Source organism: Podarcis liolepis (assembly GCF_965112155.1).
Source record: "Podarcis liolepis genome assembly, chromosome: 1".
Taxonomy (NCBI): Eukaryota; Metazoa; Chordata; class Lepidosauria; order Squamata; family Lacertidae; genus Podarcis; species Podarcis liolepis.
Window position 1 is genome coordinate 37,047,127 of NC_139554.1, and position 26,657 is coordinate 37,073,783.

Consider the following 26,657-nt stretch of genomic DNA (forward strand, 5'->3'; position numbering starts at 1 on the left):
TATCCTTCTATCATATATATACATATATTCCAGTGCAGTGCACTTCGTCAAAGGGCAAATTCTGCACATCACCTCAGAACCCATGACATCATTGCTGTATTCCTTCCCTACCCTTCATTTCCTCCAGCGATTCCTTCCATCAAAACTTGGGCGCACGCGAGTGCAGTTCATTTTTAAATGGAAGGGGGGACGACAAATATACTTTTTTCCAGGACTTAGATATATATATATCAGGCAAGCAGCCCCGCGCTTTTGAAAACACAAGAAAATGAAGCAGCGAGAGCTGTTTGTGGAGCTACGCACACGTAGAGCACCCGTAACTTAGGCACACATTCACAAGCACATTGAAAAGAAAGGGGGAGGGAAGGCCGTCTTCCTACCCGCCACCCCACTCCTGAAACTCACAGCCCCATCCAAAACACGTTTACTCGGATGTAGGCCTGGCCGTTGCACTTACTTTCGGGCAAATACGTTGAGGAATGAGGCTCTTAAAAGTCAAGGGCTTCCAAGGCAATGTGCTTTGGAGCGGTTTGTTGGACTCTTTGAAATAGAAATGCAAACGGCCAGGAGTGGAATTAAAGCTTGCACGCATTCGAATGACCATGCAAAGGTTGTTGTTAAATAATAACCCAGCATTGCTACACCACTAGCCCTTCCATGAATAAGTCAAACGCAAAAGATCACAACACAAACTAGCGAAAACCCTCCCTCATAGAACAGTAATCAAGTATGTTTTCAAGGCAACATGTGCCAAATTTTCCATTTTTAAAAAACACCACTCTCACACACCTACGAGTATTTTATTCTTATTGGGTCAGATTCTGAAAGCGGAACTAAAGGGGAAGTTCTTCAGTTCTCTTAAACATTAAACTCCAGATTTGCTCTCGGGTATTGTGGCAGATGGAGCAATTGAGAGGTGGGGCCTAACATTATGGGTCAGCTTCAGTTTCCTATTGTTTTAAAAGTCCTTTGGATGCTAAAACTTCTTGATTTAAAAAAGACAAAAAAACTATCGAGTATATATGAATTTAGCCTATTTTTTATTTCTGTGTGTTCATAGTAAACATTTTTTTTTGTAAGTGACAAACACGGGCATATGACCACAGTATCACAATCAAGATTTTTTTTTTTAAGACGACATTAACAATCACTCAAATTTATGCGGCATTTGCGCAACACAGGTTACATATTTGCAAGGTTTACCTATAAGTACAATAGGTATTAACATTTCACTACATTTAAAAAAAAATAAAGGTGACCTGTTAGTGACCACATACATCAAAATATACACAACACAAACTGAAGGCAATTCATGAATTTTTGTCCCCTCGGATTCATTTGAACGGGCAGTGCTGCAAAACTGAAATGATATCCTTCTTGTTCTGATTTGCTGTATTTTATTTTATTTTATTAAAAAAACATTTCGTACACTGAGTGCATTTTCTAAAAACCCAATCTTTGGTCTAAAAGTAAACAAAAGGAAAACAAAAAAGGGAGGGGGAGAAAATTGGCTCTTTTTTAAAAGGGGAGGGAGTAGAGAACAAAAGAATCCAGGGCCAAAATGCAATTATTGAGTTTCTCTGCCTAATTGTTCTGCTTCCACCACGCAAATGACACTTTGCATCGTGGCGTTCATCAATTTATTATCATCACGATTAAATTTTAATTTTACTCTCATGGTCTGCACCCACCATCACATCCATGATAACTTATAATACTGCAAACATGGAAAATCTGGTGGGTCGGCGTGAGGAGGGAAAAAACAACGACCCCAACACACCGGTGTCAAAGCGGAGTCCAAACGGCCAAAAAAGCAGTCACTAGTTTAGATATACCTTCTACTATCTTATTATTAATATTATTTATTTATTTAAACCCTTCCCAAAACTGCATCGTCTACAATGTATCCTTCTGATTTTATTATCATTATTATTATTTTTTTTGCACATTTGCTGACTCGCCTCGCTTGGTTGGAATAAGAAACGACCCTAAAGACTTGAACAAACGTACAGAAAATGGGGGTTAGAGGGTATGGGGGAAGAAACTTAATAAAAAATACCTGGACTTTTTTTTTTTCCTGGGTGAGTATTTTTTTTCCTCCTTTCTGTTTTGCTCATTTTTTTAAGTCTCTCGCTCGCTCGCTCGTTCTCTCGCTCTCGCTCTCTCTCTCTCTCGCTCCATTAGCATTTACAAGGTAAAGGTGTGTAAAATGTTCACTTACAGTCTCTTGACTTCCCCTTGGAGGTTAATGTATTAACGGGTTGGAGGAAGAACCCTGATTTTGATGTGTGAAATAATCAGAAAGTCCACCCGACAGTCCCGTGGTAAAACTGGGCAAGGACGGTCTGAGGGACTCGCAGGGGAGAGTGGAGGGCGCCTGCGGCGAAGTGGACGACGAGGCGGCCCGCCCCGTCATCGAGGTGCTGCTCTGCGAAGTCATGGACGGGTGCGGGACGTGGGGGAAAAAGTAACTGGTCTGTCCCGCCGCCAGAAGGTTGACGGAGCAGGGGTTGAGGGAATAGGTGCCGGAGCAGGGCACCGACAAGCCGCAGGGCACCGAGGCGGCCAGCGCAGCGGCCGTGAGGTGGTGGGTGGCGTAGGGGATCTCGCCGTTGACGAGTCTATCCACGCTCAGGCCGTTGGACGTGGAAAAGGAGTGGTTGTTTCCCAAGGAGTTCTGAGTCAAGACGGAGCTGTAGGGCATGGGGTGGCTGGGGTAAGCCGACGTGGTCCCGTTGTAGCTCAAAGTGCTGCTGGCCCGCGGGTGGTGGAGGGACAGGAAAGGCGACATGGGCCAGTACAAGGAGCCCGCCCTGTCCATGAAGGTCAGGCCGGTGGAGGTGAGGCGGGCGCCCCGCTTGAAGGCCAGCTTGGCCCGCGAGGTGGTGGAGCGCCGCCGGAGCTTGCCCGTGGTGCCTCCGATGAAGACGTCGTCGCTGGAAGGGTCTAACATCCAGTAGTTGCCTTTGCCAGGGTCGTCGTAGTGCCGGGGCACCTTGACGAAGCACTTATTGAGGGAGAGGTTGTGGCGGATGGAGTTCTGCCAGCCCTGCTTGTTCTCCCGGTAGTAAGGGAAGTTCTTCATGATGAACTCGTAGATGCCGTTGAGGGTCAGGCGCTTCTCGGGGCTCTGCCGGATGGCCATCATGATGAGCGCGTTATAGCTGAACGGCGGCTTCTCGTACTTGCCGTTCTTCTTCTCGCCTTCCTTGCCCCCGCCGTCGCTGCCGCCGTCCTTGGCCCCTTCCGACGGGCCCTTTTTCTCCTCGGACGCCGCTCCTTTCTCCTTGCTGTCGTCCAGCTCGCCTGCAGAGCCGGGCTCCCCTTTGCCGCCCAAGAGGTCCCCCTTGGACACCTCCATGGGGCCAGAGGTGGCGGCGGCGCCAGAAGCGGCGGCGGCGGCCGCCACGCCGACCCCCACCCCGGGGGGCTGCAGCAGGAGCTGGTTCTTCTCTTCCTCGTCGTCGTCCTCATCCGGGGTCGCCCTCTGGGGCGGCTGCTGCTGCTGCTGCTGGCCGTGATGGTGGTGGTGGTGGTGATGGTGGTGGTGGTGGTGCGGGTGGTGGTTGTTGTGGTGGTGGTGGCTGTGGTTGTTGTCGCTCTGGACGGCTTCGGGGACCAGGCTGTTGATGCTGAAGGACGACTTGGGCAGCATTTTCACTTCCTTCCTATCGCCCATGTCCAACATCACACTCTAGGCGGAGGGGGAAAGTTGCACAGCCGGCAGGAAGAGGTGGTGGTGGCCGCAGGAGCTGGTGATGATGATGGGGGGCGCTGCTCGGTCCGTCCAGGAAGGCTGGAGGCTGCTGAGGAGCAGCGATGGGCAGCAGCAGCAGCAGGAGCGAGGCAGCGGGAGCAGCAGTAGCAGCAGCAGCAGCCAGGCACTTGCACCACCAGCTCCCGTGCTTGGCAAGGCATGTAGCAAGGACGCAGGAGCAGTCGGGGAAAAGGAAGGAAAAAAAGAGATGAGGGACCCAGCAGCCAGGCAAGGAAAGCCAAGGCAACGGGCGGGTGGGGGAAGAAAGGGGGGCGCGGAAAGGTTTCCCCCCCTCGAGGAAAAAGAAAGGGTAAAAGGGGGGCTTTCCAAAGGGGAGGAAAAGATGGTCGTCCCCCTTGAAAAAAACGGAACCCCGAGTCCCCTCTGTCCAAAACTACTTCATGGTGCCTGGAGCCCCCCTAGTCCACCCGAGCAAGGGAGGGCGGGGGGGAAACCGGCAGCCGGGGCCGTGGATCAGAGCAGCCGAGACAGCTTTAGCTACAATTAATTTCAGAGCTACAGACACACACTAGGGCTGTAAAAAAATTTTTGTTTAACCTTTCCCACCGGCCGCCCAATCAGAGCGCGCGGCGTACAGGAACGTCTCCCCTGCGGCCGGCCAATCGGCGGCGCGCTTTCTCCTCCTCTTCCCCTCGCGCTTTCTCTCCTTCGCCGCCTCCCTTTCACCCTTTCGCAGCCCTGACGGCAGCGCAGGGATACCAAAGGGGGCAGGCGCATCACCGCGGCAGGTTACCTTTCCCCTCCTCTGAATCCCACTCCCCCTCCTTGGCAACACCCCACCCCCAAATCCACACACACGTTTCCTCATAAAAACCACTCTCTCCATATATGTATGTGTATATGTCTTTCTGTGTATGTATGTGTGTGTGTATATATATATGTCTGTGTCTATGTATGACTGGGTGTGATAGGTATCTATTCTGACACGTTTTCTTTTTAAAAATATTTATTTATTTTTATTTCCTGTCAGGGGAGCAGAGAGAGAGAGAGAGGAGGGAAGAGGAAATGGTGGCTGAGGGGGAAAGAGGCACTACTTTGCGCAAGCCCACCGCCGTGGTGCCTTGGCTGAGGCAGGATTTTGTAGGCCTCTCTCTCTCCCTCCGTCTCTGGCTTCTTCAGTGGCTCGTCGTGGTGTTTTCCTCCTCACGGGGGAGCCGCTTTATGGGATGTTGGGATTGTGGAGGGAGGGGAGGGCGGCGGCAGAAGCGGGAAAGGCCTCCTGCTTCCAAGAGGGATTCGTTCCGAGTTGGGTCTCCTTGGCTCGTTTTGCGCCTGAAATACCGGAAGAGGGAGGGCCGGCCAGGGCGGGCGAGGGCAAAGGCGGCTGTCCTGGAGGCGGTTCCGGAGGGAGAGTGGACTTGTGAGGGCGCGGGGAAGGCCCTGCGCTCCTCCTGGCGTCGGCCTGTCTCGGAAGCGGAACTGAGGACGGACGGACAGCCAGGGAAAGAGAGGATGAACGACGTCCAGAGAGAACGGCGGGCGCTTCGGGATTTCCTTGGGTTTTTGTGTGTCATTCCCGCAGTCACGGGGGTCAAAAGGCCATAAATAAAAATAATAATAGCAAATGCACTCAAGGTAATCTATCTTTGTTTCCTCCCCCTCCCCCATTCCTCCTACAACCCTCTCCGCCCTCCTCCCCACCCGCGAATCTTGCCTCTGCTGCGCTGTGATTTCTCACCCGCGGATCCTCGCGCGCGCTCCCTCTCGCCCCCGGGTCCTGTGCATGTTTCCTCGCAGGGAAGGCGCCAGGTGGGGCGGGCGACCGGCCGGCCGGCTGATAAGGCTTTGCGGCCTCGGCTCTCGGGCCGCTTTCCAGGGACTCCCGGTCGCTTTCTGCCCACCGGGGGAATTGGACCGACTTGACCTCAGCTCCCGCCATCGCGGACGGGTCCTGTGCAGGTTTACCCGGGACTGAGATCCGCTTTGTGCAACGGGGGCTTGCTTTACGAGAAGCGAGCAGAACCTCAGGTGTTTCTTTTAAAATACGAGCTAGGAGCCAGTTTGGGAACCTCTCAGGAGCACAAAATGCGTTTTAATTTAAGCCAGAAAAATAATTCCAACTGTGTATGATCTGTCTTCCGCAGTGGAAAGGGAAACGAATATATGCCAAATGCCGTGCATCGGTTTTTGTTTTTGTTTTTCTGGGATCTTCCTGCTCTCTTTTTTATTTTGCATTTTATATATGGGGTTTGCTGCTTTTATTCTTGGTGGGAATGGGTTTCTGGAGGGGGAAGGGAGGAAAAAAAGACCAGCTAGGTGATGGGGGTGGGAGATAAAGGGGCTACTTTTGTCCCGCGATTTGGTCCCCTCCCCTCCCCCACTTTTCTTTTAGTTAATAGAAACGGAAAAAGGAGAGCTTTCGGCGAGGATTTCCTGCGAACGATAATTCATTGTTACTCATCCATATTAAATCCTCTCCATTCTGCAGGCGCGAGACATGCAGCCTTTTGCTGCATGAGTCGTGCGGGGGGACGACCAAAAATCAGAGAGCAAAATGTCACCAGGGGTGGGCGTTGCGGGGAATATCCGGATCAAATTTAAAGCAAAGTTGTCCCATTAGTTTCTGTTTAATCCACATCACACCACCAGTACTTTCCACGTACATTGTTGCAAATGCAGAGTGATTGCGATTTTTAAAAAGATATACATACCACGGAATATCTTAAAAGGGGTGGTGGTCGATCCCAACATTAAGAGGGAGGGGGAGTAGGAACAACCCTATCAGTTGGGAGATGCCGTGACCTTTGTGGGTTGGGGTAACCTCGAATGACCTTGCCTCACTGGCATTTATATACACTACCTCGCAAAAGGCAGTTGTTAGTGGTCTGGGGGAGGTGTGGGAAAGATGAAAGGGATTATAAGCAACCAAAACAACCCCCCAAAAGGAGTAAGGGATTGCATTTTCCAAAATATAATATATTATTTGCTCAATAACATACAGCACTACGATGGAACCAACTATTTGTTGCAGGACTGTCTTAAAGTTAGATAATGAATATTATTATTATTATTATTACTATTATTATTATTATTATTACTCCTACCAACTACTCTATGGTAGTTGGTGCACCATTTTTTGTGCTTTTTTAAACCACGGTTTCCCCCTGAATCGCCTTTTCCCTTCTGAAATCGAATTCTGGAGAAAGGACAGCTTAGGTAAACATTTACTGATGTGGAGCAACGATACTATATGATATGCAGGAAGGAAAGTGTTGATTAACACAGAAGGGGGAAAAAAGCGAAATTAGCTGATTGCATGCTCATAAGTGCAAGCTGTCATTGAACTGCTTTTAAAATAGACACAGCTGGGTGTTTGTGTTGCAAAAATTCTTGTGTTTTTGCTAATACTGAAATAAGCATGATTTTGTATACCAAACATTTTCGGATCATTAAAATTTGTAATCTGCGCTGGTTGTGGAACACAAAGAGGAGCAACCGATTCCTTTGGCTGTCGAATTTGCTGATATGATATTAACTCAATCAGGTCTTGACAATCGGGGCCATTGTGCCTTATCAAAGCTCTTTGATCCATTTAATACACAAAGTGCCCGACGTGGGCATTGTTTGTTAACATGGAATGGCCCCCCCCCCAACAAAGCCCCTGCTCTGCAACAGAACGGAAGGAGAAAGTTTGTTTATTGTAACACTACATCGCCTGATGAAAATTTAATGCTCCGAGGTGTTCCTTAGGTCAGAGCTGCGTTTACACTGCCTTGGGATCCGGCGTGAAAATGAAGCAGGGAAAACACACAAAAGAAAAGCAAACAAACAAAGACAGTAGCAGAACGCCCCCGCCGGCCCACAGTAGTTATTCCTTGGTCAAAGTTTGACAAGTTAAATCCCTTTTGTTCCAAAATTATGGACATTAAATAGATGGCCTATCAACTGTCCCCCACCTCTCCAGAACGAAAAAATGAAAGTCAAGAGGTCGGATTTCAATTGAGGTTCAACGCCCCCCCCCCCAAAAAAAAAATTACTCTATTTGTGCGCCATCCTTAACTGCCCTCTGGATCGGGCGCCGAATGGAGCGAAAGTCTATACAAGCAGGAATCTCGTCAGCTTAGCCTAGTGGCCAGCCTAGTGGATTTCTCTTTCCGGAAAGAGAGCAGGAGCCCTTTCCCAAAGGTCCCCTTCCCCAGCCACGACTCTGAGGTTGCGATGCTACAATGCCTGTTTTATTTCCCACTGATCACGCACGCCAGTCACAGGCGAATGGCTGTGACGCCAAGACTCACCCACCAACTAAATGGGAAAGCCTCGCGTCACAGGTGCAGGGGTTGATAAATCTGGGCTAAACCAAGGATCACTCCTCTGGCTGCTGCCCAGTCGCAAACACCAGGAAGGATCAGAACTCCTTCCCCCGCCCCAATTTTGGTCTTTATTATACATGAGTGGAAAAGGTACAAAGACACCCCTCGTCCTTTCATCGCTCAGAGAGTTTAACATGCAGCAGGAATTATTAATTCGCATTATCTTGGGAGGCGATGGGAGCTAAAGTCAAGCACCCTGGCGCTGCAATCCTGTAACTACTTAAGCATTGAACTCAAAGGGACTCACTTCTTACATGACTGAGCTGTCTAAGTCACATCGATTTCAATGAGCGACTCGAACCGGCCCGTTAAGTCTTTCTCATTTAAAAGCAATGGAGCCCTAAGATTGGTTGCTATGCTCCTTGCCTGATATTTTGCGCGCCCTCTTTCATTGCAAAGAACTAAGAGGAACAACAACAAAATTCCCACCAAATACGGCATTAGTGTATGTCCTCCTAACCCAACCAGAAGTGCATCTGTGTCCCACAGCCGATGGAAGGCTGTGGAGGTTTTGGTATCGGGTATTGGGGAACCAATGGGCCTCCTGATGTTGCTGGATTCCATCTCCCATCAAGTCCTGGCCTGCGAGGCCAATGCTCAGGGATAGTGGGAGTTGTAGTCCAACAGCAACTGGAAGGCCACAGATTCACCCTTCCAGGTTTAAGACGTCTGGAGGTTGTATGGCTCTTCGCTCTAGATGAGAGATGCAGAGCGCAGCTCTAGAATCTGCAGCCTCATTGGGGTAGTCTAGAAAAGAGACTTTCCCGTCAAGCTTGAGAATGTGCCTGTGAAGAAGAACGACATAGCAGATGCTTGATCCGAAGCAAACGAACATGGCGGGTAGAAGAAAGCAATAGAAAAGGCTACAACTCCCCCCGCCCTTAACTCTTGGAGACACGGATTCGCCCCTTCAGCTGCCCATATTGATTTTCTGGAACGGGAGACAACTCCGTGCGCCTGCTTATTATGGTCCAAAGGGAAGCAAAACCCACTTTGCAATTAGGAGGAACCTAGACAGCATCTTAAAAAGTAGAGACATCACCTTGCCAACAAAGGTCCGTATAGTAAAAGCTATGGTTTTCCCAGTAGTGATGTATGCAAGTGAGAGCTGGACCATAAAGAAGGCTGATCGCCAAAGAATTGATGCTTTTGAATTATGGTGCTGGAGGAGACTCTTGAGAATCCCATGGACTGCAAGAAGATCAAACGTATCCATTCTTAAGGAAATCAGCCCTGAGTGCTCACTGGAAGGACAGATTGTGAAGCTGAGGCTCCAAGACTTTGGCCACCTCATGAGAAGAGAAGACTCCCTGGAAAAGACCCTGATGTTGGGAAAGATGGAGGACACAAGGAGAAGGGGATGACAGAGGATGAGGTGGTTGGGTGGTGTTCTTGAAGCTACCAGCATGAGTTTGATCAAACTGCGGGAGGCAGTGGAGGACAGAAGTGCCTGGCGTGCTCTGGTCCATGGGGTCACGAAGAGTCGGACACGACTAAACGACTAAACAACAACAACAACAGGTCATGGATTGAAATCCCCACACAGTTCTCCCAACCCCCTCTACTGACTTCCAGGGTTCTTCACACACGATCTTGGTGAAATAAAAATGAATTTGGAGGGCCAGGTCTTCGGAAAACCAATCACCTTATCTACACTAAATTGATTCGAAAGTACGATGAGACAGCGTCATTGCTCTGCTTGACAGCGCGATCCTGTACAGAACTCAGAAGCAAGTCCCATGGAATTCAGTGGGCCTTGTACCCCATGCACCTAAAGTTCCTTGTTTCCCCTCAAGAATCCTGGGAACTGTAGCTTACCCATAACAGACTAACAATTCCCTAAACCAGTGCTATTTTTCTAGAAAAAAAAGAGGTGCCGGAACTCACCATGAATGCCTCCCTTGTTCTCTTATAATGGCAATGGCGCCCAACTGAGAGGTGCCAAAACGGAGTTCTGGCAAGTTCCCGCTGGAAAAAAGCCCTGCCCCAACCCCTTAACAAACTACAGTTCCCAAAAATATTTGGGGACAACAGTGTTTTTAAAATGTACAATGTGTAAGCAGTCAGCTTTGCAAACTGTTAGTGTGGGGGGCTCCCAAAGGGTGGCGGAGCCTGCCCGGGGTCAAGATAGGCGTTAGACGATGGGATTCCATTGCCCTTAACTTGGGAAGGCAATGAAGGCTTCTTAAATTCACTGCTAAAGGCATTGAGTAGCCTAAGCTGCGGTGTCACTGGGGTGATCCGAAGAGTCGAGAGACTACACTAAACATAGCAAACGTCCCTTTACAAAGTCAAACCCAGCTCAATATCTCCAGTTCAGACACAGAACCTCTCCCAGTCCTACCTGGAGATGTCGGGGATTGAACCTGGGACCTTCTGGACGCAAAACAGATGCTTTCTAGTGCTTAGACGTGGTCCTAGGTGGAGAGACCCCTCGCTCTGCCCCGGCTAGCTCGCCTCCCAACTTGCTCTTGACTACACCGAGAAACGTAGGGACTAGAGGGGGGTGACGTGGATAAGGAATGTGGTTGCGCGCACGGAGATGAGAGAGGCAGATGCCAGCGAGGTAGAAAGAAAAAGGAAATTCAAAGGAGATAGTAGGATGATTGGAGCCACGAGTGTGGTGGGGGACGTTAGCTAGATATTAACCTAGACAGAGAAGAAAGAATGATTTCTCGACGGCAAGATGCACACATAGAGAAAGAGCTAGGACTGTGCCGCCACCCTCCAAAAAAAGTCTCCCCCATCTCTGCTGTCAGAGAGGTCTCCTGCCTCCCTCGCCAACTCTGGTGTCACCCTTAGCAGCTGGGAACGGCGCGAACATCTAGTGATTAGAAGTTTCCCTCTTTAGCGTGTTGTAGGCTTCTTCTGCGGGTTTTGGTTACAGGTTCTACGATTAGGTTGGCGAGAACAGTAGTGAACTAAACTTCCCAGTAAGAGGTCTTCACACCAGGGAAGTGTTACTTTGCCGCCGCAGCCCTGCCTCGTCACTCATTAGGAAGCCGCAGGTTGTCAGCGGCTTCTCCTTTCGTGGCGCGCACACGGGTGCGCGCGTTCACACACACACACACACACACACACACACACACACCAAAGCCCCGGCGCTGAAACTAAATTAAGAGAAGCACATGATTAAGAAGACAAGCGTCTACGGGGCCTGTCATTTCAGCATCCCTTCCATCATAACATTGTGGCAAGAGGAAATTTGCTTGAAACCCTTAGCAAAAAAAATTTTTTTAATGTATATCTATCTATATATATATGTATAATATTAAAAAAAATCGGTGGAAGAGAGAGTCTAGGCTGAGATGGAAAGAAAGAAAGAAAGAAAGAAAGAAAGAAAGAAAGAAAGAAAGAGTGTGCTTGGAGCTTGAGAACTGTTTGCTCCGGATTGTCTTCTACAGAGGAGGGAGAGGAGACGCTGGCGAGATCCCAAGGGCCTCCAGAGACGGTGGAAACTCTTTGTACATCTCTCTCCAAGCAGGTACGTGGGCAATGGGAACCGGTGGCGGGTGGGGTGGGTTGAGAATGAATAGATTCTAAATCATTTCTAGGGCGTGTGGTGTTTTTTTTTGGGGGGGGGGGGTAGCCCACCAGACAGACTTTCTCTCCAGCAGGCTTCGGGAAACTCCCCCTAATGCTAGCGCTGTATGGAACACCAAGTTCCCACCGGATGACTAATGCTCATTGGCATGGAGGAGGAGGTGGCGGCGGCGCACGCGGCGCCCAAGACCGCGCGAGCGGCCCTCTTGGGAGCTAAACTAGGGGGACGGATTCAGCTCCACAGCCTTCCTTGTCCTTTCCCGACCACTTGACTTCACTGGCTACTAAGTACCCATCTCTGCCCCCCCCCCCCCGCGCCTGCTTTTGGCTGTTAAACACTGAGTCCTGGCCGGGCGCAAATGCTGAGGTTTCTAGAGTCAGTTCTGGAGAAGCAATCCCGAACCAGGGGAATAGGGTCTGGGTCCTCCTGCGAGTCCGGTCCTCTGCACGCTGCCTTGGAAGTAAGTCCCCCACGACGCTACTCCTTGGCTTACTCCCAAGGAAGCGCGCAAATATTGCAGCCGTGGACTCCGGAAGGGCGGGGGCGGGCGGGTAGGATGCCTTTGGCTGGCGTCATCGCTTGGGTCTCTCGGATCCATTGGAACGTCGCAAGCTGCCGAGTCACGCAGAGCTCGCTCTCTCTTCCGAAGAGAGACGCGCGCCGGGGTCGACCGTCCATCCGGTTGCTCCCATTCCAACCTCCCAGGCGCAGAGTTCGAAGTGTCTGGATCGCTAGTAAAAGAGAACACCCCAAAACTGGGGCGGTCAAAGTGCGTGTGTGTACGTTCAACACGCGTTTCTTGATGTTGTGAGGGTTAAGGGAAGGGGTGGGGGAGATGAAGGGTGCGGTGGGGAGAGGAGGCGGCGACAGAGACCGGGTGATCAAACTTTCCCACGGCGGGCGCGCTCCAGAACCTACGAAGGCATTCCGCAAACTCACTTGCAATTCTAACGAGGCAGCGAGGGAATGTAAGGCAGTAGCTACTACCCACGAAGAACGGCGTCAACGCGCTAATTCTCTGCCTGGAGGGGCGCCACGGTGTCGCAACATTTACGTCGAAGGGTGTGAATATTAAAGCATTCGTTTTTCGGTCGAAGCTTCCTATTTGCTTATTATTATTTTTTTAGAAACCTAAAAAACAAGTAACTGTCGTGCCTGGTCGGGAAAGACCCTTCTAGAGTTGTAGGAGAAACAGGAAATATTTACACACACACCTACACACACAAATGTACGGGTGTGTGTATTCCTGTGTGTGTATTTCACTTAATGCCAAGAGATCTAGCCAAATCTGCCCTCCAGGGTGAGCGTTCTTTTGGCAAATGTTTTGTGGGCATGGGAATCACGGATCTCTGGTGTACAGTTCTGCGTCTTCTTGAGGATTTCTAGGGAATGCGCGGCAAATCCTGTTTCGGAGCAGATGGCAATTTTAAGATTGTTATTTTTTGTTCTGTGAACAGTAAAAGTAGATGGCAAACCCATGTGTGCGAGTTATTGCTATGGGATTGGGCCCTCCACCTCCTAAGAGTCATATAGATCGTGTGAAATGTTTTCCATAAATGAATTCTATGGAGTATATTTCAGTCAAACTTTTGGTCGGTAGATATCACTATGAAAACCCTAAAAAAAGCCCAAAAACCACAACGCCCCCCCCTCCAACTGATTCCGGAGGCAATATACATAACAAAGGAGAACTATTCCAAAGAAGAAGAAGAAGAAGAAGAAGAAGAAGAAGAAGAAGAAGAAGAAGAAGAAGAAGAAGAAGTTCAGTTTGTACTTCAAACCGTGGCTAGTCAGCAAATGCACACCCACTCAGGGAAAAGTTTTTAACGTTTCCTTTTAAATCTCTGGTATCCAAAATGACCAAAATATTAGATGACCGTGTCTCATGATAATAACAATGAAAACGATAACAATAATTTTAAGGCATCAAATCTGGAGGCATCTCTAATTGAGTTGCATTCGCCCAATCTTTTCTTTAAAACCGTCTTTTCTGGAGCATGAGAAATACGAAGTTTTAATTTTCCATCGTTGGCAAACACTAACGCCTCCCTTTAAACAACAGCAACAACAACAACTCATAAGGTGTGGCTATTTTCTTCCCCATCCATAACCAAAACCGATTTAATTTTATGGAAATCACTGGGGCCCAGTTCTAAACATTTGTCTCTGGTGTCGGTTCTCTTGCTCCGCAGAATTTCCGTTGTCAGGAGCTGAGGATGGTGACGACGCACTAGTACAGGAAAAGTTGTTGCGAAAATGGCGGGGCGGACGCACAGCTCCATTAGGGACCTCTCCTGTAGCGGGTTAAGCCTCTCCATGCCAAGTAGCAGAACCTCGAGAGCGAAGCGTTCTTTCCCCACCTCTCCGGAGTGCAGCAACTCCGAATTAACCTGTTTTGATCTTGCTTTGAAAACTGGCAGAGGAGATCCCATTTTCCTCCAGCTTGTGACTGCTCGGGCCCCGAAGCAAGGGAGTGTCGCGATGCTTGCAGATAAACAAGACAACACAACACTCGTCCAGCTTTCATTTCTTTCACTGAAGCCCTTTTTGGGCGCCCTAGGTTGGCGACGCCAAGAGAGGAAGGAGGCGATTTGCGCTCCTCGGGCGATGGACGGAGGGAGGCTGAAGCCGTCCAGGGGCGTCTGCTTGGGGACCTGCCTCGGGGTGGCCTGGGCTGCCTTCGGGTGGGAACACCCTCGGGGAGGCGAGGATGCCAAAGAGTTAAACGAACTTGCTCAGGGCACTTTAGAACAAAGAGGGCGTTCAGGTAGTTTTTTATTTTTTGTCTTTCTTTTTTCCTTCCTTGGACGGTTCCAGCAAGACTTCCACACACAAAGCTTGATCTTTTCTGAATGTGACTTTAAAAATGGAATTTTAAAAAATCCCACTCTCGCGCCCTCTCAGTGGGAGAAATGCGATTTGTTTTGCTTTGGAATTTGCAAGGGGGGGCGGAAATCTTAAAAAACAAGAACGGGAGGGAGGGAGGAAAGGAAAGGTCTGCCCTAGAAGTTCTTCTGCCCTCCTACGGATGAGAACGGAAAGTTTGCAGACTCCCCCGCCGCCTCCGCCACCCACGCTCCACTTTCTTTCCTCCCTCTTTTGCCACACATTACGTCTAGTGGTGGATAAAGTCCCTGTAGTTCTGCCCTTCCTTCCGGGCACTGACGCCTGAGAAGAGAGATCCAGAGTTCTCCAGAATCCTTTGTGTATTTGGATTTATTTAGCGTGCCAATTATAACAACAGTTTCTCTCACGCACATCAACACAAACACTGAGGGTGGGACATTATTGATTATTATTTTCGAGATCATCCTACAAAGTGCAACTCCAGGACCACATTATCCTGTAACCCGGGAAACCCAAGTAAAACAAAGCGATCCTTGGGGGGTATTGATATTTCTTCTCCCTCTCCCCCCCCTTTTCTCTTTCTGCGTAGTGTGTATAAATCATTTAAAACATCATTTACATTTCGCTCATTTCTCACCCTTAAAACTTTTTTTAAAAAATAAGCCTCCCTGGTTCTAGCACAACTTTGGACTAAGAAAGGTTGGGCGGTGTATGACTGAAGACTTTAAAAAGGATTGCGCATTGCAATCCTGTGCATGTTTACTCGGAAGTAAGAACTATTGTTTCCAGTGAGGCTGCTCGTATGTGCTTAAGCTTTCCCTACTGAGATATATAATAATGTGTGTATGTGTGTGTGTGGGGGGGAGAGTCCTCCTCGTTGACTCCCTTTGTTTTGAGAAATGGTGCTTTAGCTGTAGATGTCAAAACTCTGAGACAGCCTGACTAGTTCTAAGTGTTGAAACCTCATCAGGAGAATTTGCACCAGATCCTCAACTCCTAACTAACACGCTACCCTAAATTAAATTGGCTGAGGAGCAAAAGCGTCGGAGATGGAGTTGTGATGCAGGCTGAAAGCGTCGCCGCTCCGCTTTGCAAAGCGCCGTGTTTTTATCCCCATTCGTTGGAACGCCGTTTAAGTCTGCATTTAGTCGGGAGTCGGTCTTTATTAATTCAGAGGGACTGAATTCTGTATAGGAGCGTCTAGGACAGAGCAGCAAGGGGGAAGATTATTCCAGCCACTTTCTGGCTCCACAGTTCATAAATGAGGACTTAGAACCTAATGGTTGGTAAGGGAAGGAATTTATGAGTGAAAACCCGAAGCGAAGGAGTCGTTCTCACGGTTCTAGCTCCACCTGACCCTTGCTCAGACGTTAACTTGGGGTTAAAATGGACCCTTCGTTTACATGCGTGTTTCTGTTTCCAATGTGGAAACCTCCGTCTCTTTCCCAGAAAGAGTAGCCAGAACATCGACGCAGGCAGAGTCGGTGCGCCGTCGAATTCGACGGCCGCCTCTCGGTTGGTACAAAATCGGTTTCCATCCCAGATCATCACTTCCCTGTTGGGTAAAGAAAGGGAAGAAACCTCACTCAGCATTAAGGCCCAGTGTGTCTAATGACGTCCACGTCAGTGTACATTGCCTGTTATGCCTCTATCCTTCCGCAGTGGAAGAGGAGGAAGAAGAGGGGCTTTCCCACCTGCTGAAACTGATGGTTTAGTAGCAAAATACAAACTTTGCCAGGAAGACACCTCTCTCCCGCTGCCACCCCCTCCCCGCCTTAAAACGGTGGATGTTAGGGACCATCAGGGTAATTTGTCCACCCGCGTGTATAACAAAGATACAGGGGCCAGAAGCGTGGATGGCTTGAACAAAGGGTTGGAGAAATCTGTGGCAGAAGGGCCTAGCCATGGTTTATGGGTGCGGAAGGGAACCTCTAGGTACAGAGGAAGTCTACCTCTGAATCCCAGGTCCTGGGCACAAACAATAAAGAATTGCCCTCGGTGCCCTGGCCTACTTATGGACGGCTTCTTCAAGAAGGCTGGAAGCTGTGAGTCTCAGAATCCAGGACCTAGAGTTCTCAGGGTAGTCCTACGAAGGTGGGTCTTGCCAGCCTTCGGGAAAACCCAGGTATGTGTGTTGTTTGTAATACAAAGAGATCCAAACATGTATGTGTCCTTTCAGAAGTAAGCCGTATAGCATCCAAAGGCGCTTACTGCCAGGTAAGTATGCATAGGATCGCAGCCTTAATGGTGCGTCTCGTCTTCCTAGGGCCGGGCAAAGCGGATGGACCCGGCACCAAAAAAAAAATCTGCTTTTTTGCGGGAGGGGGGGTATAGTTAGCTCAATCCATGACTTAAAGAGTCCATAGTTGTAAGTGGACCAAGCCAAAGGGGGCGGGCGCGCAAGTCCCATTGAAGTACACAGAAGGCCACTTGGAACAATGCCCTAGTTGCCCATTGGATTGGTTTGCTGGCACGTCGGATGCCCACGACAAAGCCATAGGGCTGGGATCTCTGGATCGAGGCTGTGCGCCTCCAGAGAGTTAAGTCACTGTTGGTCGTTACCTGTGTAATCGACTCCAAAAAGAACATAGGAACAGTATGTAGATAATTAGCTTAATTGCTTCGAGGAACGTAATTGGCGTTATATTTTCCTGTAGCAGTGTGTGTGTATACCCCTTCTCCCTTGATAAATATATATTTAAAAAGAAGCCCTCAACTGCCTGTCTCGACATGTTCTTATGTTTTGAAGAATATGAGGAACAACAAACCCATTACAATAGTCACCCCATATGATTAGGCATGTAATATTTTCTGTTTGCGCCTTTTACTCGCTCTCCTTTCTTGAACCCAACAAAAACAAACCTGTTCGTGCGCTTCTCTTTCGGATTTCGAAATCTCAGTGTGTGAGGTGGAGAGGGTTTTTTTTAAAGGGGGTGCACTAGCCCCCCCATTCCCCCCCAAGGGCTGAATTCTATTTATAAATGTTAGGGACGTGTACGTTCCTTTCCACACACCCCCCCAAAAAGGAACGGAGCGGCAATTTCCCAGCGAATAGGATTAGAAAATATATATTTTTTAAAAAAGCTACAAAGTATAATTCAAATCAAATTACAGAAAATTGCTTGAAAATCCAGAGCAGGAGCGATCCATTATGTCTGTTTTATTAGTGACAAGTACAATTACTCTAAACTAAGGAACACTGGTGAATATATAATTGGCCGTAATCATGTTAGTGTTTGAATAAAAATGACGGGAACATTTAACACTTTGACAACAAAATGTTCAGGATGAAGAAGGGGGTAAAAACCTTATTTATTCAAACAGTTTTTATTTGTAACCACGTGAGGGGGAAACATACTTTTGCTGGGGAGCGATCGATGACTTTCACCCACCCTTCCGCCCTTTCTGTAACAACTAAATCTCTGTCTCTCCCTCTCTCTGTCTCCCTCTCTCTCTGGTGTGCATTGGAAGGGAAATGATTTGACTACACCTCTGCGCCTTTCGGCTAGTCACTACCTAAAGGACGCCACCTACAGGGAAAGGTCCCTATCCTTTCCCCCTTACAGCCAATCACCGAGAAGGACCCCACATCCATGTTAATATTCCTCCTTAAATTGGGCTCCTAAATAACAATGATCACAATATTTGCTTTGGAGTTGCCTTGGTTTGTTAACACTTGACGTGATCTACAGATCTGATTGTACGAAGCCCCTCCCATGTCTGTGGCATGGATCTGCGAAGTTTAATAACAACAGCGACAGCAACAACACTTGCTTGGGTGGAAGGGGGAGAGAAAGATATTCTGGTCTTATTCAGGAGTTCTAACGCCTCGTAGGACTGCTGGCTGGGAAGGGAGGTTAAACCCTGAGTGTCGATGCTTTAAATCACGCCATCACACTCTTTTACGCGCATACAGGCACTTGACGTTCTTACCCATTTTTAAAAGGCGACCGAATACAGTACAGATTTCACAGAGGAGTTAGCAAAGCCCTGTTACCCCTAGCATACAGGTGCACATGCGCGTAAGCCGCATCCACGCTACCGCTTTGATGGGCACGATTCCGCTCAAGGAGCTCTGGGAATTATAGTTCGGTTGGTGAACTTGGGGAAGGTTCTTAGGCAGGTCTGTCTTTTCTAGAGTCTTTGTAAAAACTACAAATCCCATAGTTCATTGTGTGAGATGTTTGACCGTAAAACGGCAACTCGGTTTAATTTCCCGCGATTCGGAAGCAGAAGAACACAGAACTAAAACAGTATAGGAGCAGAATGTAACAAAAACAAAAGCAGCTTGAAAATTATTCTATTTCGCTTGTGGCCGGGTTGTACCTATGAGTCTCCTTCAGTTCTATTTGCAATCTGGAAAGTAAAAGCACTAGGTAGTGTTTTAGCCACATTTTGCAAGATTTGGAAGCTGGTCTGAACTAAGGTTTCCTCAGCGAAAAGAAGAGGAGGGTTGGAACTCTGAAGGGTTTCCCAATAGTATTATTAGTATTGTTATTGTTATTAAACGGTTTTATAGGTAAAGTTCCTTCATGGGCTCTTTCAGCGTGATTCCCTCGAAGTTAACGAAATTCTGGGATGCAAACGTTTCTGGTGTTTTTAAAACACAAATTCCTATTTCTCTTCTGGAAAAAAACCCCAAAGATCTTTGACGTTTCCAAATAAAACACCTTAGGTTGGCCTAGCCCTAGTTTCACTTCTTTTCATATCGGTTGAGATCCTGGGCTTATTGAAGTCACACGCGCAAAAGTCCCATTGATTTGCATGTCCTCTGCTGATGGTGCTAAGCTTCAATCGCTTGCGGGTGAGTTTTTATTTGCGGGGGGGGGGGGGACAAAGTGGATTAACCTGTACAAAGAGGAACTGAGTCGGAGGAAGGTAGAACATTTCTGTGCAAATCTGAAAGCGATCCCCAAAGTTTTAGACACTTTGTCCAAGACCTGTTTTAAAAGCCTCCCATGTCATCACAGTTTGCCTTTATCTGAAAACTTCGAGAGTTGAGCGTTCCAAATCGACCGAAATCAGGAAAAAGACCACGCGGTTGTTGCATTAAACTAACACATCTCCCTTTTATGCCTCTTCGAATCCTTGCATCCTTGTTAACAAGCATTCCCCCCCCCCCAAAAAAAAACAACCAACAACGACAACCTGCCTTTTTGTGTGCTTGTGCGTACTAGCTGGGTCTGATCAGCCAAGCCCTTGGCTCTCGTTTTTAACGAACAAGTCTATAATTTCTTGCCGGCATTTTATTAAACCGCAGATGTTAGCCCTTTTCTACGTGTTCGGGCTGCTAATGCCCGAGCACTTAACACCACAACAAAAAAATGTTCCTCGTCACTGGAGCCTTTCCCAGGACCGGCTCGCGGCTGTTTGCCTTTGGTCCCAAGGCACGCTAAACAACGTGGGGAGGTAAGGAGGGGCGGGGGAGCCAGAGCGGGCGTCGGTGGTGGGGGGAGGACACTTTGGGAGGGCGGGGGAGGGAGCCCTGGCTCCTCGAACTCCCATCCTGCCCACGTGATTTCCCAGGCGCCCCCTCCCCACAACCCTCATTTCATAGGACTAGAGGGAGCCCCAGCAGTGGCGTAGCGTGGGGGGTGCAGGGGGGGCCGGCCTCAACGGGTGCAACATGGGGGGCGCTTGCACTCGCAGTGCTAAAATCAGTGCTAAAATCCACGGGTTAGGGGGCAGAAATTACTTGCCTTGCCCCGGGTGCTGACAACCCACGCTACGCCACTGAGCCCGAGTACCCTACCCGCTGTCCCCACCCACCCACAAGCAGCGGAAATTTGGGCAAGGAATCGAGCTTGCTGAGCTCTCGGTCTCCAGCTTCACTCCCCACGGTCCCAATTATTTATTCACTTAGGGGAGAATTGCAGAAGGTCTTGCCTGTTGTGTTTCAATAGCTTTGGAGTCTTCGCCTTCTTCTTACGTTCACAGTAGCGCGCGTTTCTTTGGAAAGGACCTGCATGCACGGATCGCTCTTTTCTGCCTACCAGGGGAGCGAATATTTCAAGAGACCAGGCATGGTGGTTTTTTTTTATTTTATATTAAATTTACTCATTTGTGGCTGCAATCCTGTACCCACTTATCTGGCGGCAAGCGCCATTGAGGCTTGTGCCGGACGTGTATTGGTTTGCGCCGTAAGAGAGCGAAGCTGGAGATCAGACCCCGGATACCAACCAGAACCAAAGCTTCCATAGAAGCAGAGAGGAAACTAGTCTAATTCTTTCAAAACACGCCACAAGCATCCCTCCACACACACACACCTGAAATAAAAAAGTTTCTTTTCAGGAAATGATAATGCGATCTGTTACAAATCAAATGCTTATGTTCTGCAAAGCTTTGGAAAAACTCTCCCCCCCCCCAAGTGCTCGGCTAGCGCAGGTGAAGCACGGCTCATTTGAACTGCACCAGCGACATCTAGTGGCCGAAAAGCTTTCCGTCAGCTTGACGCTCTTCGGTATAACGAAGCCAAGAAAAACTGAGCAAGGGCTTCGATCCTATGCACGCTTACTTGAGAGTAGCCCCATGGGACTTAGTGTGACTTTCTTCCGAGTAGAGCCTAGAGAGTTGCTCCCTCAGCGTCTCTCTCTCTCGCTCTCTTTCTCAGTTCAAAATGATTTCATAAAACAGGCCAAAAAGTTTGGGAAAAGACACTGAGGCTATTCTAAATTATTGCCTAATAGGCTTTTCTTGGATTTGTGTGTGTTTCTGTTGATGAGAAGACATCACACATCTGAAGGCAGCTCTGTATAGAGAAGGTTTTTTGTGGTTTTTTTAATGTTTAACGTTCTTTTATGTTTTTATATTTGCTGGAAGCCGCCCAGAGTGGCTGGGGCAACCCAGTCAGATGGACGGGGTACTAATTATTATTATTATTATTATTATTATTATTATTATTATTATTATTATTATCATTTTTTAAAAAGAGGGAGGGTTATTTTTGCCCCTCACACAGCTCTCTAAAGGGGGCACAGCCGCCCCCGTCCCAAGCTCAACATACAGGACCAACCAGAAGTTTTAAGGCAATGTTCAGGAGGAGGTAGGAGGACGCAGCTATTTGCAAACTTTCTCTTTGGGTTCCTCCGCTCTGCAACGGCGGCCTTTCACTTTGCCAAACATTTTTCTTTCTGGCTTGTCCGAAGTGGCGGACTATCAATTGGGTGGGCTGAGAGGCGAGTGGGCCTCTGCCTTTCCATCGCCGAGCTCCTTGTTTCGTCTACGATGTCGGTTCCTAGATGGTTAGAAAATTGGCAGGGGGCTTCTGGCCCGGGCAACCTAGCGGCTCCCGGCTCTGCCCCCCCTTCCTTTTCCAGAAAGAAAAGAGGACAGTCCAAGTTTTCTCCCTCGCAAGAGCAGAAAGGAAAGCTTCTCGCTGTCCCAATGTCGCTTGCTCTAGAGTAGCGCCACTGGCTCCACTAGGAATGGGAGAGACAGTGAACTGCAACCTGAATTGGATGTCAAGTCAAGATCAACCCACCAACCGCGTGGGATCATCCCAGACGCACCACCTGAGATTCATCGAGGACGAAGTTCATATCCATTGAAGGCAATGCCCGCCCCCCGCCCGTTCGGATATTAGGTGCACATATTAGCGAAATCCGGCACGTTTTCCCACAGGCTGCCCTCCAACACCCCGAGGTGGGCTCATTCACACATGCATATTCATCATGGGAGCAAGGACTCCGTCTCGAACTGCGTGTGTGGCCCAGGAACCTGCCACAAATCTAACTCCCGCAGAAAGGAACTTTTCTGTCACCTCAGAGACCCGAGATTTTTCCCAAGTCATCAGGAACCGGCGCATTTTCATGCCAACCTGCGTCGTCCTTTGATCACATTCGGCACGTGACGACTGGCGGCTGAACGTGTGAATGGGCTTTCTTTGAAAAGGATTGCCTTTGTGGTGATGGCTGTGCGTGCGTGCCTGCGTCGGAAGGAAGGCATGAAAATCTGAACGCTGATGATGGGCAGGCACTAGTTCCCTTGATGCTGCTGACCCCAAGGTTCTCTATGTGGAATTATGCTCACAATTAAGGAGAACTCGCCTGCAAGGCTGAGGCCAAGGGGAAATATTTACTTATTTATTCCATTTATCGCCCACCTTTTCTCCAAAGCGCGCGAGGTGGTTAAATAGCTCTCCTCTCTCCCGGTGAAACGGCCTCGCACCAGATGTCAAGGGGATAAACAACCACACAACTTTTAGAAGACATCTGAAAGCACTCCTGTATGGAAAGTTCTTTTAATATTTGAAGTTTTTTTTATATATGTGTCGGAAGTCCTCAAAGTGGCTGGGGCAACCCAGCCAGATGGGTGGGGTATAAATAATAAAATTATATTATTATATCCTCACAACAGCCCTGTGAGATAGGTTAGGCTGAGAGTAAGTGACGGGCCCAAGGTCACCCAATGACTTTAATGGCTGAGATGGGATTTGAGCTCCAGTTCCTCAGGTGTCCAACACTCTGACCTCTAGACCACACTGCATACTCGCTCGCATATTCCTCTTAACTCAGGAGTAGGCAAGGTGATGTTCTCCAGACGTTGGACTATCCACAGTTCCCATCAGCCCCAACAAGCATGGCTGATGGTCAATGATAGTGGTACTTGAGGGCACCGCATTGGCACCCCTGCCTTAACATAACCACCTGAAGAGGGCGTCTCTCTCTCTCTCTCTCTCTCTCTCTCTCTCTGTGTGTGTGTGTGTGTGTGAGAGAGAGAATCCTGGCCCCAAAGATGAGCAATCAAGGAGTGCGGTTACTTTAGGGCAAAATCCAGGGCAATATTGTTTAGCCTCCCAGAGCAATGTAAACCAAGCCTATCTTCTAAAGATGTTCAATTTTCCGCACAGAACTAGGTTTCCTGTCCTCTGTCGCATCAGCGCCCCCTAAAGGATGCCTTGCTCCACGACCCCCTCCCCACTAAAAAGTTACAGGGACAAAGGACTGCCGCCTAACCAAACGGAACGTCATTTGTCCGGAGGGTCGACAAAGCCCGGACTTGAGCTTCGTGGTGAGAATAACAGACACGCTCTTGGCATTCTCCTCTGGCCCTGGGTGGTTAACCCGATAGGGTGGAATGCGACTTTTAGTTTAGCTATAGTTTATTTTCTTCATATTTAGGCGTTTGACTTGCCCCGATTTCCCCCGTAGCGAAATACGACGTAAACTGATAATATACCAATTGCAATAATTGAACAGCAGCAAAAGACGATGATGTAATACACATCTGTTGGGGTCCAGGACTAACACGCTAAACACTGGTTTGTAAAGCGCTGTATGAAAGGCCCGGCAGGAACTTCCGGAGACCAGAGCCAGCACAGAGGATCGGAGCAGGAAGGTCAGATTGGCGGTGATGGCATGGGCGTAGCCAAGGCGGGGAGGGGCAACTGCACCCCATCAATAAAAATCAATAAAAATATGTAGCAAACTAAGGTTCTGCCCCCCTAACAAAAGGCCTGCCCCCCAAAAAAATCCTGGCTACGCCCATGGGTGGTGGCAGTACAAATATCTGGCGAGACGCCTTCCCCCCAGTTTACTCTGATTGCTTCTTATCTGCAAGGAGCAAGAGACAGTTGTTCTAATTCAAATTAGAATAAGAGGGCAAAGGGAGGAAAAGGATAGGCAAGGTTAAGGTACGCGGCTGCAACGTTTGGTCCATTTAGTTTAGTCCAGATTAATCGAAAGCTACTTTTGAAAATCTCAGGTACTTATAAAAATGTGTAATTGGTAAGAGCACCTTCTATCTTAAACAGGGGGCATGTCTCTCCTAAGCCAATACCCGCTGCTCCACAAATCCACACCATCTAAAAACGAATAACAAGTTTGTCTTTAGAACGATTGTTCGTTCCCTTATATCCGATTTAAATTGATTAACGAACTCATCGTTCGATTCAACGTCGCAGGATAATTCCAATAAGATTTCCTTGGTCGGGCGCCAGTCCAACAAACGAGGAACCCGAGCAAAGGGAGCGAGTTAACTCTACTTAAGGGGCAATCCTAGGCGTGCCTAATCACAAGTGGCTTCAGTAAGACTTCATCCCAGTTAAATGTGGGTTGGATGGCAGCCTAAGGCTTTATTTACAATTGTGGCTGGCAAACCAGGTTCAATAATTGAGGTAATGGAAGAAAAAGGCCACCCTGGCAAGAGACATTTCCAAATCCAGGCACACAAAAGAGAGTAAGAGCCTATGGCGGCGGGGCTGAAGGGGGTTATTTCTTTCATCTTAATAAATAAATAAATAAATAACTCGATAGTTGATATGCCGCCTTTCCTCTAGTCCAGTCGCAAGGCGGCTTACAACTGATTCCTTAAAAAAGAATGGCGACCAATAGCAAGCTAATTGAGAATCACAGGTAGAAACCAAGTATATAACAATAAATAAAGCAGCAAAGTAAACCGCATAGGGCAAAACAAGGAAAAAAGCCAATAACTCTTCTGCAACAACTATCTCCCGTTTTGTTTTGTTTTTTGGTAAAGTTTTCAGCGAAAGTTTCAAGGCTGTGAAATGTGGGTGCACAGAGTTGTGGCGGGGAAGGAATGATATGAGGAGGAGCGCGAAACCCCTTGTAGATCTAAAAGACTGTCAGAAGGATGGCTACCATCATTTCCCTGAGATCAAAAGACCTAAAGACGTGGTCTTTTGTCTTTTCTAAAATGAAAGCTGATGTGTTTGTCTCTCCAGCCCCCGGAGTCGAAATGTACCTCCAAAGGAGAACACCTCCTATCTTCAGTCCTGATCACCCACTCACTTCATCGGAACACGGTGGAAATGAAGCTGCTACTGTGGTGAATCAGCCTAGGCGAGTCCATTTTCAACAACTTTCGTATGTGTCTCGTGTGTGCCTTGTTAGTGCTAGAATGCATTGGCTGGAAAAGTAGAATCAGTAGTCCGAGGCTTAATTTTAATTTTGAAACGGAAGAGGCTCGAGCCCGCCTAAATGTAGTGCATTTGGGGAAGGGCTCAGTGGAAGAAAGGCGCTTTGCATTGTATCATGAAGGCAGAAGTTTGCAGAAGAGCCCAGGTCCCCCCCGCCCGGGAAAACCAGTGAAGAAATTCCATCCCATTCCTGTGCACATCCCAGTTCTCATTCGTGGAGCGGGGTTGGCTTCTGGTGGAGCCTAGAAACAGAACAACTTGTTCTCTTTTCGTTCCAAGATGCATTTAGAAAGTCTCGGAGCTCAGCCAATGCTCACATTCTCCTTTTAGTTAAGGCGGCGAGTTTACATTTGGCCAGCTCAAAGCAGCTGCACGGTTAGGCCGGTCAACTTAAACACTTCGTAGAGAAAGACACTCCCATCCACTTCGTTGGTCTCGCTTTAATGCAAAGCAAAACGCAGCTCTCCTAGGCTGACGGACCGATCTACCAACTTTGCTTTGTGGGGAGGGGGAGTAAATTGCTGGACGGAGGCTCTCTCATGAGCCCAGTTCCCAACATGTGCTCTAAAACGGAAGGGCCTGTGGAAGTGTTGCCTTTCTGCCCTCGAAAGTTGGGCTTCACCCCAAAATGGAGACGGGGACTCTCCCCAAACCCAAGATGAAAATTCAGGGTGCGCGCGGGCGTCCCAACACCACTGACAGTGTCAGCGCTTCCTCTGTAAGGGCAACCCGTTGATTCTGACAGTGTAAACGCCTCGGTCAGGATCCCCCACTCCGAATCCGGCTCCTATTTGTCTGTGCCTTGCAGCAAACACAGCCATCACTTCCCCCTCCCCAATGCTGCCGTCCCCCTCTCTGGAGGGAACCCTTAATTAAAGGGGTGGCGTATCCTCTCCCGCTTCCCTTTCCCTCCCGTCGCTGGTCTGTGTGTGTAGTCGGGGGGCGGCGGGAGAGCGAGCTGCACAGAGAGAGCGAGAGAGCGAGAGAGAGAGAAAGAAGTTGGCGAGCTGCGACGGGCGCGTCGACGGCAAACCAGAGCCGAGCGCGGAGCTCGAGAGCGAGAGCAGCGCCTCCTCCTCCTCCTCCTCCTCCTCCCGCTTCCCGGCTGGGCAATTGACAGAGCTCATTATCATGCTGCGCTCACTCGTTGCCTGTCTAGGGCCGGAGGGAGGGAGAGCGAAACGCGCGCGCACACAAAAGCTGGTGTGTGTGTGTGTGGAGAGAAGGCAGCGAGCCCCAGACAAAGCCCGTGCAGCTGTATTTGAGCTGGGCCAGCGCTGGCAGACGTGCTGCCGTCTCGCA

The 26,657-nt window shown here is 48.8% G+C and overlaps 1 protein-coding gene and 1 long non-coding RNA gene across 4 annotated transcripts in view; one reads left to right on the forward strand and one right to left on the reverse strand.

Moving 5' to 3' along the window:
* FOXG1 (forkhead box G1) overlaps positions 1–4,472 on the reverse strand; it is a 51,337-nt gene extending 46,865 nt beyond the window's left edge. For all 3 annotated transcript variants that reach the window (XR_014527495.1, XR_014527499.1, XM_083509045.1), the window contains exon 1: positions 2,222–4,472. Coding sequence is in view for 1 of the 3 variants with exons in the window: in XM_083509045.1 (XP_083365171.1) it covers positions 2,246–3,688 (1,443 nt within the window). In the remaining 2 variants the exon portion in view is untranslated. The remainder of the gene's footprint in view (positions 1–2,221) is intronic.
* Positions 4,473–10,674: 6,202 nt separating this feature from the next.
* The window catches only part of LOC310710363, a 58,935-nt gene continuing 42,952 nt past the window's right edge, over positions 10,675–26,657 (forward strand). The window contains exons 1-2 of the long non-coding RNA XR_014527968.1: positions 10,675–11,572; positions 25,161–25,282. This is a non-coding gene — a long non-coding RNA (uncharacterized lncRNA). The remainder of the gene's footprint in view (positions 11,573–25,160; positions 25,283–26,657) is intronic.